At 51.1% G+C, this 17,358-nt stretch overlaps 1 protein-coding gene across 1 annotated transcript in view; it reads left to right on the top strand.

The window, feature by feature from the left end:
* Nucleotides 1-17,358, top strand: part of FAM178B (family with sequence similarity 178 member B) — a 97,429-nt gene that overhangs the window by 23,994 nt on the left and 56,077 nt on the right. The window contains 2 exon segments of the mRNA XM_061210911.1: nt 5,459-5,564; nt 9,125-9,209. Of these exon segments, the coding sequence (XP_061066894.1) occupies nt 5,459-5,564; nt 9,125-9,209 (191 nt within the window).

Below are 17,358 nucleotides of genomic sequence, written 5' to 3'. Positions count from 1 at the left end.
GCAGGAATCTTGTTCTGTTTTCCCGCTAGTCCATCTTATTTTATAATAGAAAGATAACAATGTTTTGATGTGTTTCCTTTAAAACTCTTTATCATGGGAAGTTTCAAACATACATGTACCTCCATGTACCCATCACTCAACATCAGTTACCAACTCAAAGCCAATCTTGGTTCATCTCTACCCCTGCCCACTAATGTTGTCCCCTCGGGATTATTTTTAAGCAAATCCCAGACACATACAATTTAATTCTGTAAGTACTTCAGTCTGTGTCTCTAAAAGACTCTATCTTTAGACAAAACTTCAATACATTATTACACCTAAAAAATATAGGAATTTCTTAATAGCATTAATATCAGTCAGCATTCAGATTTCCTTGATTGTCTTTTAAGTGTTTTTTTAATATGTTGTTGAAATCAGGATCCAAACAAGGCCCAAATGTTGCAATTAGACAAAGAAATATTAATGGTGAAACTATATCCCATGGCATTGATGCCCGAACATATTTAACCATTTTCCTCATTTTTCTCAACATACAGGTTGTTTCCAATTATTCCCCCCATTGTAAACAATGTGGTAGAGAGTATCCTTATACAGAAATATTTTGCCTGCAGTTCTGGAATAGATCCCTGGATGTGATGTGAGGTGATTGGGTATGAGGGTATGAATATTGGTAGAAGTTCCCATTGCCAAATTGAAAATATTTCTAATAAAGAGATGATGAAAAGGGGGGGGAAAGGAATGAAGGGAAAGAAGAAAGATAGTGGAGCTGGAGGAAGGAGAGGGACAGAGCACGGCTCCACGGCAGTGGAAGAGATAAGAGGGGAAAGGCAGGCGGCTTCCTGAGCTGCTGCTCCTCGGGCTTTGTGCCAACAGCAGGTTTTCTGTCCCAGGCTGGACGGCCAGCAGGAAGTGTTTGACAGATGAGATGGCCCGTGGTGCGGTGGCCTGGGATCCGAGCGGCCATGCCAAATGGGGCCAGGTGGCCAGCCAGCTTCCCTGGAGCGGGGAATCCAGACCCTGCGCCCTCAGGTTTGCTCACGAAGCAGAGCAGAGATGGGGCTGCAGGACCTGGCTCGCAGGGCTTCCTGGAGGAATGCCCGCGCCCTGCCCGTGGCCAGGTCAGGGGGCGCCTGCCATGCGCTGGGGAAGGGCCACTTCCTGAAGGTCACCCTTTAGCCTGGGGAGGGGGGTGGGTCATCCTTTATTTCCTGTTTGTGCCAAGGACTTCAAGCCCAGACACAAGAGTGAGGATTACTTGCTAGCCGTTCAATAATTATCCCGTTGTGCGCAGCCGGAAGCATGAAGATGGAGGAAGAAGAAAATGTTACTTGATCTCTCAAAGAACAGTATGGTTCAATTTCTCACTGGAGAAAAAGTGAACACTTTGTGAGATTGCAGGTGACTTTTATTCTCCTCATTAGACTCCTCTGTATTTTCCACACTTTCTGTGATAAACATGTATCGTTTTTATCATTAGAGGTTTGGGGGGAGAAGTGAAGGAGATTTTTAAAAATCACTTCTTGAAGTAGATTCGCTTCTTCTTGCTGTTCGGTGAAGAGGGATATTGTCTTTCTTTCCACTGCACAAAGTGGGAAATCTTGGCACAGATTAAGCCAGCAGTTTGTCTCAGATTGCGGAGCGAGCGAGGGTGCAGGGCCTGGTCCTCCCGGCTCGGACCTACACAGGTTTACATGCAAGAAATCTCCTCCCAGAACCCACAGCTGTGGGACTGGAGGTGGCCCGGGCCATCCTCTCTCGTTTGTCACCTGGCTGGACGTGTGACCTCAGGTCGGTTCCTGGGACCAAAGTCACATGCTGTGACAGACGCTGGTACCAGGGGCTGAACTTTTTCCTCCTCCTCTAATCCCCCCCCAGCCCCGAGTGGAAAAGCTGTAGGACCCGCGCCCACAGGCAGCTCCAAGGCAGGAGCCAGTGCCATGGGGGCCGGCGGGGGGTGCATGGAGATTGCCCGCTGAAGTACCCTGGGCCCCCACCTCGGGCCCCCGCAGTGTGTGCGGGAGCGTCAGGACCCATGTCTGTCATCTGGGTGCACCGGCTGCTCTCCCCGTGAGGTGTTTGCAGTTTGTTCTCGGGGTACCTGATAAGCCAGCAGGGACCTCCCTCCGCGATGGCTTCAGTGGGCAGGGAAGGGGGTGGGTCGGAGCTTCACGGTGTGAATGATGCACATGCACTGGACCTCCCCGAGGCCCAGGCCCCAGCTCCTGTTTTGCCAGGGGGAAGCCCGGGTGAAATAAATCCAGCAGTTACAGAGTGTGGATGGGGCTGAGCTGCCCAACTGGCTGCGCCTGCCCCCAAAATCCAGAGCCAGCAGAAGTGGCCAGCCGGGTTGTTGCTGGGATCCCTGGGCTGCTAACCAGCGTGGCGCTCACTGATGTTTAAACAAAGGAAGGAAAACGAAGAGGAGCAGGGATGAGCGCTTGGACCGCTATCTGTTGCTGTTCTTTTCCTCGGCATTTCACTTAAGCTAACATTTGAGTAGCCTGGCAAAGGCGCGGAAACTGATACTGTATAAATAACGGCACTCGCTGTTTAGCCTTCTGCCATCACTTGGGATTCCCGAGGCATTTAGAGACTTCGCCCTCTGGGACGGCTGCCCATAAAATAAACGAGAGATGGGGGCTGGAGGGGTCCTGACGTGGGCCTTATCAGGAACCCACAGTCCAAGCAGAAGGTCGGAGCTCCGCCAGGAGCCCAACCTGCTGACCCAGGCTAGGGCCTTTGTGTGATTCCCCTTTTGGGCTGATCACCCCCACCCCCCGCGACCTTCCTTCCTTCTGTTCCTGTGGCCCCGTGTCCTTGCCGCGGTGGCTGGGGATTAGCGCATTCTGACTGTGGCCGCTCCTTGTCCGGGTGGGGACCTCCCCCCGCCGGGATCCTCAGGGTGGCAGCTGGGGCTTCGCGCTCAGCTGGGCCTGCCTGGCATCTGCTGCCCAACAGGAGGCTCTGCTCCTCCCCTTCTTGCTCCACGACATGCTGACATTCTCAGGATAACTTCTGACCTTGGCCTTGGCTTTGCCACAAGCAGAGGCACTCAGCTGGACCCGGTGTCAGCATTCTTGGCTTGTGGACACGCCGTGGATTTGTGTAAATCTGACAACAGTTGATTCTGTAACCTGCGGTGTTTGAGTTTGCAGCGCACACACCTGCCACCCGCTTCCCTGCTCCTCCAGGCCTCCCCACGTGCTGCTGTTCAGACTCTCCTCCTGCCTCAGATCAGGGCAGTGTCTGCACGCCAGGCCCATCCCCACCCTTCCACCAAGCAGGAGGTTACTTCTGCCGCCGGCCTGTCCTTCCACTGAGTGGTGACGGGACTCGTGGTGCAGCGAGGCAAGGCAGCACTGCCCTCGCACCGAGCTCACTCGGGAGATTGCTCGCGTCTCATCTGGCTGTCGGCACAGAATTCCTTGAAAGCCATTTGCTTTGAGGCACAGCCGGACCGTGCCGTTTCGGCGTATCTCCAGCTCCTGGTCTTACAGACTAAGCCTAGCTCAACAGCAGTGAACTCCGAGGCAGACTGATCATTTCTCTGGCAGAAACTGCACTGCAGAGTGGTGTAGCAGAAGGGAGACATTGTCGCCCAAGGGGTATCTCTCCCTCTGAGCAGCAGTCGGAAATGTGTTTATCTGAGCCTACAGGGGCTTGTACGATCAATTCCCCTACTGAGAAGCTGGCGGGTGCCCCCCGAGCAGAATGCCAGAGCCAGAGTCTCCTAGAGTCCCCGGAGCGCCAGCCTCCTTACCACATGGCCCCTGGCCAGGTCCTGCCAATTTGTGAGGCCCTCCAGGCACGGTGTGCTTGGGTATTGTCCGTGTTCGGGGTGCTGTGCTTGAACCACGCATGCATCGCGGGGGTCAGTCCATGGAAGTATCCGCGTGACTGAGCACGAGGAGCGGAGTGGTGTGTGCCAGCGGCCCTGGAGTGCACACGTGTCTGTATGTACAAATAAAGGGCTGTTTTAGAACGGCCAGCTTCACAAGCACAGGAACAAAGCTGCTTTCTCCTCTGAACCTAAATGATTTGAAAAAAAAAAAGACATATACAATTTGTACATTGCCTGGATATACTCAAGCAGACAGCAGCTTGGCTCTGGGGAGAATCTTTGTTTTGAAGCATTCTGTTCCTGGCAGATTAAGGAGGAGGTTGGGCCGACCGAGGAAATTTCTCTCTAGAGTCATGACTTTAAATGCTGTCTGAAATGTTCTTTGCCTGGATTTGGCCATTAAAAAAGAAGAACAAACATGAAGTTACTTTTTCATTTTCTGGAATCCTTATTAATTGCCTTTAGGACGTTATCTAGAAAGAGAGCAAAGAGGCATTCACCAAACACGGACCGAGTAGGAGAATCCTACCCCACACCCAGCCTCCACGGGATGCCCAGGACTACAAGAGGGTGATGAAGTCTAGCCAGCCCCTCTGAAATGAAGCACCTTCCACCAGAGGCCCTAAAACCACACAAAATATATCAACTCCTCGTTGTACAGGGACCTGGGATCCTGTGGGTCCAGATGATCTGTCGGGGCAACAGTGTACTCAAAGCAGGGCTCCTCTCCATGCCAGCAGCTCCTGGCGGGAGGGAAAGGCCCCACTGGATCCAGTCGGGAATGGAATCACAGGTTAGGGCCCCAGGAGCATAGAGAGTCTGAGCGCCCTTCCCCCTTGACCCTGGGACCGTCGCTGCTCACGTGGTTTCCAAAGAATCCCACGTGGCACCCTTGGTGGTTATTTCCTTCCCAAAACTTCCCTGTCTTGGGCCCCTTTCTGTTACTTTCCCATCTTCTCAGGTGTCCCCTTTGTTTCGGAAAAACACAAGACAGGGCAGACACACTCTGTGTAACCAGACCCCGGATGCTGGCTCCACGTGGGCCCCACGGGTAATTCTGTCCGCCCGCTGCAGCCTGGAGCCCTTGGCTAAGAGGTGCGGCTCCCAGGCCCTCTCCTCATTGCAACGTAAGTCCTTTTCACAACCCTGGTAAATACCTCAGTTTCCTCCCACCCCCGTCAAACGGGAAGGACAAACTGTATTCCTCAGTCGTGTGTTTAAAACACTGTGAAGGGAGTTCCCTGGCAGTCCAGTGGTTGGGACTTAGTACTTTCACTTCCGTGGCCCGGGTTCGATCCCTGGTCGGGGAACTAATATCCCGCATGCCGCACGGCATGGCCAAAGAAAAACCAAAACCAACCAAAGAAAAAAAAACCCCACTGTGACGTGTTTGTGGACAGCAGATGATTCTCATGGTGCCGTGGGTTGTTTTACCTTCCAGCGGATGCTTGCACCAGGGCTCCACCAGCAGTTTTGTGCAGAGCAGTGACTGACGCGCTTCTAGCATCCTGGTGAAGCGGAAATCTGAACCATCCCCCCCAACCCAGCCTCGCGGAGACAGGCGTGTTGAGAAGGCTACCTCCCTGACCTCGCCCCTCTGTCCCTTCGCTCCCACAGCTCCCCGCTGGCCCAGCAGCTCTCCTTCCTGCGCAGCGGCCTCCTGAGCAGCCTCTACCTGCCCTCGGGCCACCACCCCGTGCCACTGCTCCAGTGGCTGTTCCAGGTGAGGACCGCGGCCTGCCGCCAGGTGGCGGGAGCGTGCCGGCACAACAGCCTGGGCAGGGCTGCTGGCAGGAGGGGCTGGGCACCCACCCTCTTCTGGCCTTGGGTGCTGCTGGGTTTGTCCCAGCTGAGGCTGGAGGAGGGAGGGAGGCTTGTGATGACGGAGTCAGGGAGGTGCAGGGACCGGCCTGTGGTCTCACTCCGGTCCCCCCAGAGCGTGTGCCTCACAGGGTGTTGCTTTGCCCCCAGAGGCCCTCTGTGTGATTCGGCCGGGCCACTCAGCAGGTGCTCGCATTGTGTCCAGGCTCATCTCCAAGTCACAGGTCCTGGCCCTTGTCCCACGGGCAGCGGGAGCACAGCCCTGCAGCAGCCTTGCAGGCGTGAGGGCCCTGGTGAATTTTGAGCTGGGGTGCTCGGGTGTTTGCCTCCCGCTGTGGAGTTGTAGGTCGGCTGGAAAAGCCTAGAACAGCTGCTCTGTCTTCCCCTCCCTTCCCTTCTGGTTGCTGCCAGGGGGACATGCATTCTGCCTGGGGCTCAGAACCTTTGCACTGAGAAAGACAGTGAGAAGCCAGCAGGGAAAGCCCGGGAACCAGCTGCTGGGATCTGAATGCAGGGCACGGGGATGCAGCCTTGGCCCCCACCCAGGACCTTCCCTTGCCCGGGGACCGGCAGGTCCCAAGTTCCTGCTGGTCCCATTCCTGCCAGTCGGAGCCTGGACCCCAGCCGTAAATTAGAGCCACCATGCGGGGTGGATTGTTCTCGGAACTCCTCGGCCTCGGCAGACTGGCTGCCTTCCAGAAGGAGCCCTCTGGCTCTCTCTTCTTCCCTCTGGGGTCCTTCCCATCCACCCTTCGCTGCCCCTCCCCCAGGCCCAGGCCACACAGGGAACAGAGCGGCCATTATTCTCTGTCCACAGTCAGTGCAGCTTCTTTCTCCTTGCACAGTGCTCGACAGACGCAAAGTCGGGCGTCGGAGGCACAAAGAGCCGGTCTGAGATGTCGCCCACAGAGGGTCCTTGTGTGACCCTGACACGGCGTGGAGGCGTGAGCGAGCCCCGCCCTGTCTCTTCCCCCACCTCTGTCACCTGGCGGGGGGGTCGCCTAGAGCAGAGGACCCCTGCTCCTCCACATACTACTGTGTGACTTGGGGAGTTATTTAACATCAGCTCCATGCCTCAGTTTCTACTCTGTAAACTGGGGCTGGTAGTCCCACGTGAAGGCTGAGTAAGGAAATCCTGTGACCTGCCTTGTCCTTAGAGTCCCCCGAGGTTCTGCCCAGGGTCTGGGCATCATCTGGAAGAAATGAAGTTAGCACAGAGGTCAGGTTCTCCATCTTCAGCAAGGAGAAACAAAGCTCCTCCTCTCCCTGCCCACGGCTGAAGTCAGATCAGTGAAAGGGGTGCACTTGGCCTTGGGGGCCTCTTCTGGGGGAGACCCTGCCCAACATCTTTGTCTCCGGAGGGGAAGGAGGAGCAGGGCAGCTGCTGTCTGCCACTCACATGATCACACTACAGGCTTTAGGATGGGTTCTGATGTTTCACTTCCGAGGTTTTGGTTTTCTTGTCACTTGGAACATTTTCCCACAGCAACAGTAGCATTGGTTCCTTTGCAGACCTTGGTTCAGGACAGGCTACATGCTGAGCTCTAGGGACAGAAAGGTTCTGGAAATGGTGTCCCAGCTAGATGCGTAGAACGTGGCCGTGGGGCTTCGCGTACTTCAGAACCGCACGCTGTTAGTGAGAGGCACAAATCCACGGGGGCTGCCTGAAGCTGCTGGGGTGGGTGGCGCTCCGATGAAGGTGCAGGGGTGGTTCGTGGGATCCAAGGACAGGGATACAGCTGGGCCTCAGGACAAGCTGGAACCAAGTTGGACAAGGGTCGGGATGCTAGGACAGGCTTTCGGCTTCTCTCTGTACCCCAGGCTCCATGGTTAAGTAAATTCCCAGGAAAGAGAGTCTGATTGGCCTAAGAGGGGTTCAGTGACCACCCCCAATCAAAGGCAGCTAGGGGAGCAGGCTCACAGGGCTGCTGGGGTCCCACATGCATACCCGGGGTTGATTCTGAGAGCTAGGGGGTGGGGGAGTTGGGCAGACCGCTCCAACCCTGCTCCTTCAACTGTCTCTTTGGAAAGGCCATCCTGCGTCCCCATGGGGACTAGTTCCTGCTGCCCGCCTCCCTCCCTGAAGCCAGGGGCTTCAGTGGGGTGAACAGTGGGCGCTGGGTGAGTAGGCTTCAGCCTTAGTGCTCATGAATTATGTGAGCTCGTCACTGGAGCCCTAGTGTATGCTTCCCAGGTGAGCCTTGCTGGGGAGGGTGGACAAAAGCAGGAAGCTTATGCTGTCAGTGAATTTATATTCTTGTTGGGGAACGATCACGTGTTCAACTATGAAAAAGTTAGGAAAGGAAGAGGGAGGCAGGGTTCTGGTGTCTTAGGTCAGATCCTTGGGAAGCAGGAAGCCACCCCTGTGAGGGAGGGAGGGCAGCAGGGCCGGGGCAGAAGGAGAAGCTGAGTAGCAAAGCAAATGCAAGACAGGCCACGGCCAGTCCTGGGGGACTCTGGAACTGGGATTACCCTTTAGAGTTGTCCCATTTGAGGCAAGGGGTCCTGGCCTTTGGACCCCAGCATCGGCTAGTTATCAGACGAAGGCTGCACTTGGAGAGGGGGTTGTGACCTTGGGTGAGGGACTCCCTCTGTCCGAGGTCAATGCCCAGAGCAGCACTCAGCTCAGGGCCCTCGGCCAGCAGCAGTGCCAAGCCCGTGGGGGTGGGAGCCTCAGTCCTGAAGGGGCAGTGCCCGGAGCACCCACTGCAGCGGGCTTTTCTCAGCACTCTCCAGAGGGAGGATGGTGTGCTGCACGGCGTGGCCTGGCCTCGCCTGTGTGTCCCCAGACTGGATGGCGCTGGTGGGGAGGGTGCACGTCTCCATGTCACACTCTGTTCACATTCCAAATCCCCAGCTATGACCACAGACTCAAGGAGTGTTCGAATAAGAATCCCAGTGAGTTTGAGTCAGGTGGGTGCCCTGCCCACCCTCCCCCCACCAGCTTGTTGAGGATCCGCACTCAGTACCAAGGACCTCCCAGAGCCAGTGGTCTCCCGAGGCTCAGATGTTCGGAGCTAAGGCACTGACCTGGAAGTGATGTGAGGGTCACGAAGAGGGGCCGCACTTTACCTTGTACAGCTGACGGTAGTCAGTGCTTCTGAGCTCTTTCTCTTCCCTACACCGGTTCCTGCCCTGGAGGGGCATGGCTGTGACCACAGGGAGTGAGGGGCAGAAGGACCAAGACTCCCACACAGGGAGGTGGACAGAGTAGGAGATTTCAAGTCACATAGACCTGGGATTGAATCCTGGCTTTTCTGCTTCGTTGCTGTGTGATCCTAGGGAAGTTGCTTGACCTCTCTGAGCTTGGTTTCCTCGTCTGTAAAGTAGCAATAATGACAATATCCTTCTACCGTGTGGATTTGTGAGGATTAAATGGGACTTATTTAATATGGCGTAATAAAGGTTTCTGCTATTACTCCATAGGAATGACCCAGCTAACCTGTTTTTTTCTCCTCCTAGCTGCTGACATGGCCTCCAGAAACTTCTCTGGGAGCCTTTGTTCTCCTGTGGGACCTCAGCATGGATGGGCTCTTCCGTCAGTCTGGTCAGTACCTCGGGTGCAGGGTGGCAGCTTGCATGCTGGGTACCCAAGCTCGAGAGCCTACGTAGTACTCAGCTCTCAGCCCCGCACCGCCCCAGCCCAGTGTGTGGGCGAGGTGCTAGTGGGGATGTTGCATCACCGGGACACGGAGACATCAGGCCATCTTTGGTTCTGGCTCCTGCATTAGTAAAAAGCTGAGCCAACAGGCTCCCCAGCACCTTATCTGGCCTCAGATCCATGTCACCAGGGCCAAGTCCAGGCTGACTTCACAGACTTAGGATCCCGGAACAGTCTGGAAGGTGGGTTCTCTGGATTTACGAGGACAGCTTGCCTCCAACTTCTTCCTGAGAGCCCCAGTTTGCTTGGGTGGGTTCCAGGAACATCTGCATCAAATCAGGGAAGCTCTTTGGGTTGGAGTCACCAAGGGGGAGGGCCCTGAAGCTGTGCCCCTACCCGCAGCCCTCCTCAGCTCCTAGGGCATCAGAGGAGCCCCTAAGTTTGGACTGGGCTGGAGTGAGAGCCTTGAGTCTGTACCTTGGTCCTGACGTGTAAGGGATACACTTAAGTTATTTTTATTTGTTTTATTTTTTTAGTTTATTTACTTATTTTTGGCCGCATTGGGTCTTCGGTGCTGCACGCGGGCTTTCTCTAGTTGCGGCGAGCGGGAGCTACTTTTCGTTGCGGTGCACGGGCTTCTCATTGCGGTGGCTTCTCTTGTTGCGGAGCACGGGCTCTAGGCGCGTGGGCTTCAGTAGTTGTGGCACGTGGGCTCAGTAGTTGTGGCTCGCGGGCTCTAGAGCGCAGGCTCAGTAGTTGTGGCGCATGGGCTTAGTTGCTCCGAGGCATGTGGGATCTTCCCGGACCAGGGCTCGAACCCGTGTCCCCTGCATTGGCAGGCAGATTCTTAACCACTGCGCCACCAGTACCTGAGTCATTTTTATCCTTTCAGATGTTCAGAGTTCCACAGAAGCAATTAGTTTCCCCTTTTGTGGCTGCACCCTTCCTGGGCTGTCATCATTTGATGCCTGAACCTAGACACTTTGGCACCAAAAAATATCATGTAACCTATTGAAAGCTGCTTAGGGCAGACAGTGAGAGGGATCCACAGGTGTCCAGACCGCACCCTTGCCCACCAGCTGCAGTCTGCCCACTCTCCCGCTAAAACACAGAAGCACGTAGCTCTGAAGGCCAAGGTTATAGACCCATGATGCACCATTAACGCCCCCCCCACCACCGGCAACCAGCCCTTTGAATTTCTGCTTTTGTGCCTCCCCTCCTTCAGGCGTTGGCTGAGCTGGGGGCCATCTGTCACATTAGAGCATTCCAGACTCCTCCAGCTCCCCCCTCCCCGGCCCCTGCCCCTACGCCTGGGACCCTCTAACTGAGGTCCCCTGAATAGCGCCAGTCTCGGCCTCCTCTCCCTTTGCATAACCTCTGCCCCTGCAGCCTGGGCTGCCCTTTCGCGCCCCTGTGGCCGCCTCTGCGGCAGGCCTGCCCTTTGGGGAACAGAGGCTCCCTTGTCCCACTCTTGTCCTGCGCGAGGTGGTCTGTGTCTCCTCCCGCAGAGGCAGAGGGGACGTCCCACTCTTCTTTGCTTCTTGCCACATTGTCCCTGATTCGCCCTCCACTAGGAGGGGGTGGGGCCGGGAACGGGCCCCTGAGTTCAGCTCTGGTAGCTCATTCCACTGCAGAGCGGTTCTCCGGCATCATGGGGGGGCAGGGCGGGGGAGGATGTCTCTTCCCTCCCGTTGGAATAGAGACTGGGCCACAGAATGCCGTGCCCAAGGTCAGGATCGTGATTGGTTTGGGCAAAGGCAAAGGCCTGGTTCGCAAAAGAAGGGAAAGCAGGGACTATTTGTACCCCCCGTGTTCACAGCAGCGTTACTCACAGCAGCCAAATGGCGGAAGGGACCCAAATCCCAATCGTCCACTGACGCCTGAATGGATAAGCAAAATGTGGTCTATACAGGCAGTGGAGTATTATTCAGCCTTAAAAAGGAAGGAAATTCTGGGACTTCCCTGGTGGTCCAGTGATTAAGACTTCGCCTTCCAATGCAGGGCGTGTGGGTTCCATCCCTGGTCAGGGAGCCAGGATCCCACATGCTTCGCAGACAAAAAACCAAAACATAAAACAGAAGCAACATTGTAACAAATTCAATGAAACATTTAAAAATGGTCCACATCAAAAAAATCTTTAAAAAAAAAAAGGAAGGAAATTCTGTCACATGCTACAACGTGGATGAACCTTGAGGACGTTATGCTAAGTGAAAAAAGCCAGCCACAAAAGGACAAATACTGTAGGATTTCTCTTATGTGAAGTACCTAGAGTAGTCAAATTCATAGAGACAGAAAGTAGAATGGTGGTTGCCAGGGGCTGGGGGAGGGGGAATGGGAGGTTAGTTGTTCATGGGTACAGAGTTTCAGTTTGGGATGATGAAAAAGTTCTGGAAATGGGTAGTGGTGATGGTGAACAATGTGAATGTACTTAACACTGCTGAACTGTACACTTAAAAATGGTTAAGATGAAAAAAAATGGTTAAGATGGCAACTTTTACGTTATGTGTTTTTTACATAATTTTAAAAAAGTAAAGGCCAAGTCCAGAGTCAAGAGCCAGGTGCCAGGAGAGAATCTACCAAAAGCTGGAACTGGAAATCAACTGCCAGTTCAGGGAGCATTTGTATGGTTAAATTAGATCCAGGATTGATGCAAAAGGAAGTCATGTTTCTCAGATTTGTCAACGACTTGAGGTGCTCTGAGTGTCCTTGTCCTCTGTGGGGCACTGCCCTCTGGGGCAGAACTGTGGGGCTTTGGATCTGAGATTGGTATGTGAGTTTTCTAGTTGCCTGGCCTTTCTCTTTTGTAAAATGGGGGAGACTTGCAGGTGTGTAAATTTCCATCTTTTTCTGGAATATGTAGCTGACCAGAAGTTCTTCCCAGATTATCCCGGGAAAGGTCTTACACAATCGCCTTCATCACAGCATGCTTCCTGAGTAAGGGGAGAGCCCTGGTGGGTCCGGGTCTCTGGCAGGGCCTGGGATCCAGGCTTCAGAGTTGACCGTCATGGGTGTGCTCCGGGTGACTGGGGCTAAGGTCTGAGAGCCCAGCGTTCGCTGGAGGATTGGAGTAAGGTGGGAATTGTTTTCCTGGTTTAAGAAGCAACACACGTCACCTGTTAAAAGCTCCTTGATGAGCTTGGAGAATGGGATATTCTGGAACACCGACATTCTTTATTGTAAGAGTATTTACTCATGTATTCAGCAAACAGACATTGAGTGCCTCCTGTGTTCATGTACCTCACTAGATGGCAGAGGGAGATACAGGGATGAATAAGGCATGGTTCCTGCCCTCAGGGGGCTGATGGTCAGGTGGGAGGGGATTAAGTGTCCAATTACAATAGGAGATAGAGAGGAGGCAGAGGCAGAACTGCAGGGAAACTACTTCTAGTTAGATGGGGGAGGCAGGAATCGGGGAAGTGCTTTGTAGAAGAGGGAGCGGTTGATTCATCTCTCAAAAGATGTGTAGGGCAGGGATTGCAAACTCGGTTGCAGTGGGGACCTAGTGAGATAAGTGACTAGAGAGCTCCTGGCCTGTCTAAAGAGGCTGGCTGGTTCCGTGTTGCCAGATCTGTCCATTTTCAAGAGATGCTGTGTTTTAGTTGGGATGTACTTGGACTCTAAGTAACAGATGTCCAATTAAGAACAGTTTATCATCTCACATGGCAAGAAATCCAGAAGCAGGTTGTTCCATGGTATGTTCAACAGATTTGCATCACCAGGGCTCTGGCTTAGCTTGTGTCTCCCTTTCCACTACTCCCCCTCAAGGCTGCAAAATGGCTGCTGTAGCTCCAAGCATCATCATGTTCTCACAAGACAGCAGTGTTCAAGGCAGAAAGGATATGGGTGAGGGATAAGAGATCATTGCTTCTTATATTTTTTTCTCTCTTTTTATCAGGACATTCTTTCCATTTTGTTTCATTAGACAGAACTGGATCACAGGCTCTAGAAGACCCCTTCTAACTGCGGGTACCCTTTGAACACTGTGGCTTTGTCTAAAGAATTTTCAGCCTCATGAATCCTATACCTCCAGGGTAGAATCCAGGAGACTCTTTTTTTTCCATCCTCCTTTCAAATATTTGAATTTTTAGTTTTGGAATTTCCATTTAGTCCTTTATTGTTCTTTTATAGTTTCTGTTTCTCTATTGGGATTTCTTATTTGTTCATTCAATATGAGCAAATTTTCATTTACCGTCTTGAGCATAGTCATAATAGCTGCTTTAAATCTTTGTAATTCTAACATCTGGAGCATCTAATTCACTACATGGAAAATTAAGTATGAAAGTGAACATTTACTGAGAATGAGTCAAGAAATCATAACAAGTAAATACCAGGGCTCTTTGTCCTAGATCTCTTTAGGATATTTTCCAGAACTGTTCATGTAGAATTGCCTGCTGATTGCAGCCTGGCTTCCCTACCTAACCTAGAACACTCGCAGGGCCGTGCAGGTGAGGTGTCCTGGAGCTTAAGCTTCATGAACTTTAAGGTCAACTGGTTTTTGACGTATAATAAAACTGTTTTCTGCTCAAACAGCCAGAGCCTGTTTCTGTTGCTGTGGCTCACCACCATGGGATGACGTCGTTCCTCCACTGGGGTGGACCCACTTTCCCTGAGCAGAACCAGGACGAAACCAGCGTTCCCTTCCTAGGGAAGAAGGGGAGCATGGCTCTTGGATAGGCAGCCAGCAGAATCTCTTGTAGCCAGAATACGGATGTTTATGTGAAATCTCCTGTTGGTAACTAATTCTGTTAAAAAACAAAACCCAAAAAACCCCCACTGTGAACCCATCTGCAGACTATTTGACTGTAGATAGAATATAGTTCTACTGGTTTGCAGCCCTGGGCATAGCCCTGGCTGTGGAGAGATTCCGGGGAAGCCAGGAGCAGCGAGAGTGGGGCTTCCTTTAAGGGGCTGAGTAGGAGATAAGACTGGACGTTTCGGGCCAGATCTTGGAGGACAATGGGGGCCATTACAGGTGTAGTGAAGCTTCATTAATATTTGGCAAGACCAGGACAGATTGTTGTTGTCGTTGTTATTTAGATATAATTCATGTACCATATAATTCACCCTTTTAAAGTGTATGATTCAGTATGATTCACAGAGCTGTTCAACCATCACCACTATCTAATTCTGGAACATTTTCATCACCCCCCAAAAGAAACCTCAGACCTCAGCAGTCACTGCCCACTCCCCACTCCTCCCAGCCCCTGGCAACCTCTAATCTACCTTCTGTCTCAGTGGACTTGCTTATTCTGGACATTTCATGTAAATGAAATGAGACAATATGTGACCTTTTGTGCCTGCTTCTTTTACTTAGCATAATGTTTTCAAGGTTCATGCATGTTGTAGCATTCCTTTTTACGGCCGAATAATATTGCATTTTATGGCTGTACCACATTATATCCATTCATCAGTTGATGGACACTTGGGTCGTTTCCACTTTCTGGCCCTTGTGAGTAACACTCCTGTGAACATTCGCACACAAGTGTTCATGGGGACATATGTTTTTAGTTCTCCCTGGTATATGCTTAGGAGTGGAATTGCTGGGTAATACGGTGGCTCTATGTTTAACCTTTTGAAGGACTGCCAAACTATTTCCTGAAGTGGCTGCGTCATTTTACATTCCCACCAGCCGTGTCTGAGGGTTCCAGTTTCTCCACATCCTTGCCAACATCTGTTACTGTCCGTCTCTTGATAATAGTCATACTAGTGGGTGTGAAGTGATATCTCCTTGTGGGTTTGGGTTTGCATTTCTCTGATGACTAAGCATGTTGAGTACCTGCTCCTGTACTTGTTGGCCATTTGTATATCTTCTTTGAGGAAATATCTCTTCAAATGCTTTGCTCGTTTTTTGATTGGATTGTTTGTATTTTTTTGTTGAGTTGCAGTTCTTTATATACTCTGGATATTAGACCCTTACCAGATGTGTGATTTGCAAATGTTTTCTCCCATTTTGTGGGTTATCTTTCCATTCTCTTGACGGTGGCCTTTGATGCGCAGAAGCTTTTAATTTTGATAACGTCTAATTTAGCTGTTTTTTTCTATTGTTGCCTATACTTTGATGTTAAACAAGACACCACTGCCTAGTCCAAGGTCATGAAGATGTTCCCTTATGTTTGTTTGTTTAAATTTAGTTTATTTATTTATTTATTTTTGGCTGCATTGGGTCTTTGTTGCTGCGCGCGGGCTTTCTCTAGTTGCGGCGAGCGGGGGCTACTCTTCGTTGTGGTGCGCATGCTTCTCATTGCGGTGGCCACGGGCTCTAGGCGCGCGGGCTTCAGTAGTTTTGGCTCACGGGCTCTAGAGCGCAGGCTCAGTAGTTGTGGCGCACGGGCTTAGTTGCTCCGTGGCATGTGGGATCTTCCCGGGCCAGTGCTTAAACCCATGTCCCCTGCATTGGCAGGCGGATTCTTAACCACTGCACCACCAGGGAAGTCCCTCCCTTATGTTTTATTCTGAGAATTCTATAGTTTTAGCGTTTCCATTTAGGTCTTTGATCCTTTTTGAGTTGATTTTTGTATATGGTGTGAGATAGGGGTACAGCTTCAGTCTTTTGCATGTGGATATCCACTTGTCCCAGGACCATTTGTTGAAAGACTGTTCTTTCCCACAGTGAGTTATCTTGGCACCCTTGTTGAAAATCAGTTGACCATGGATGTACGAGTTTATTTCTGGACTCTCAGTTCTATTCCATTGAGATATATGTGTGTGCATGTGTGTGTGTGTGTGTGTGTTTGTGTGTGTGTGTACGTACACACACATATTTGTTTTTATGCCAGTACTGCAAATTCTTGATTACGGTAGCTTGTAGTAAGTTTTGAAATTGGGAAGTGTGAGTTCTCCAACTTTGGTCTTTTCAAAATTGTTTTTGCTATCCTGGGTCTCCTGTATTTCCATATTAATTTTAGGATTGGCTTATTAGTCTCTGCAAAAATGACAGCTGGGCTTTCGATAGTGATTGTGTTGAATTTGTAAATGACTTTGAGTGTTACTGCCATCTTAATAATATTGAGTCTTCTAATCCATGAGCAGGAGATATCTGTCCATTTATTTAGATCTTCTTTAATTTCTTTCAAGAATGTTTTGTAGTTTTCAGTGTACAAGTCTTACACTTCTTTTGTTAAATTTATTCCTAATTATTTTATTCTTTTTGATACTATCGTAAGTGGAGTTCTTTTCTTTGTTTCCTTTTCAGATCATTCCTTGCTAGTGTGTAGGCATACAACAGATTTTTGTGTATTGACCGTGTATCCTGCAATCTTGCTGAACTTGTTTATTAGCTCTAATAGTTTGGTTTGTTTTTTTTTTTATGGCAGAGTTTGGTTTTGAAAGCAAACATATTCTTGTGCAACTAATTGCTTGCGAGAAATGACCTCATGTTTCTCTAACAAACATGTTTTGGCTGTGCTAGTGTAGGACTGGCCAGTAACCCAGTGCCAATCATACTGACTAGGCAGCAGTGCCTGGAGAAGAGCAGCTCCGTCAGTGAGATCAAAACACTTTGGAAGAGAAGTAAAACAGGTGTAGCTGCTTTCCCGCTAGTTTCCAAGACAGTGTTGTTCCTTCTGACCTACTCATTCCATTCCCTGCCAGCTTCTGTGATAGTTGTGTGGGAGGGGGACAATATAACAAAATAAAAAGACCCTGGCCAGTACATTCTTTGGATGTTTTTTAAGTGGGCGAGAAATTTAGCTCTCAGAACAAATTCCTTTTGTTTTCATGAGCAGTGTCTTTGGACACTTTGTCCTTCCTCACTTGGTCACCATGCTTTTCCCTTTGTCCCCAGAGCTCCAGGGTCGTAATTTCTCTTGGGCGAGCCCCGTTTTGCGGGTGGCTTTCCTTTCTGTCATTGCTTGCTTGCATCCTCTCTCCTCCTCTTTCTCAACCTTCCTTCCTTCCTCCCTCCCAGATAATATCTATAAGATAGCTTCTTGTAAAAAGAATAACACAAACCAAAAGATGACCAATAAACTCACTAGCCAATGGAACCCGATTTTATTTTTTCAAAAGTACCGTAGGTACCAAGTGCTGAAAATTCAAATACAAGAGAAAGGTGCAAAGTGAGAAGCGAACGCCTGCCTCCCTGCCCACTCCCCAC

Source organism: Eubalaena glacialis, chromosome 14, assembly GCF_028564815.1.
Source record: "Eubalaena glacialis isolate mEubGla1 chromosome 14, mEubGla1.1.hap2.+ XY, whole genome shotgun sequence".
In the NCBI taxonomy this organism is placed as follows: Eukaryota; Metazoa; Chordata; class Mammalia; order Artiodactyla; family Balaenidae; genus Eubalaena; species Eubalaena glacialis.
Note: the sequence above shows the minus strand (reverse complement) of the source record. Positions and strands in the feature narration are given on the sequence as shown.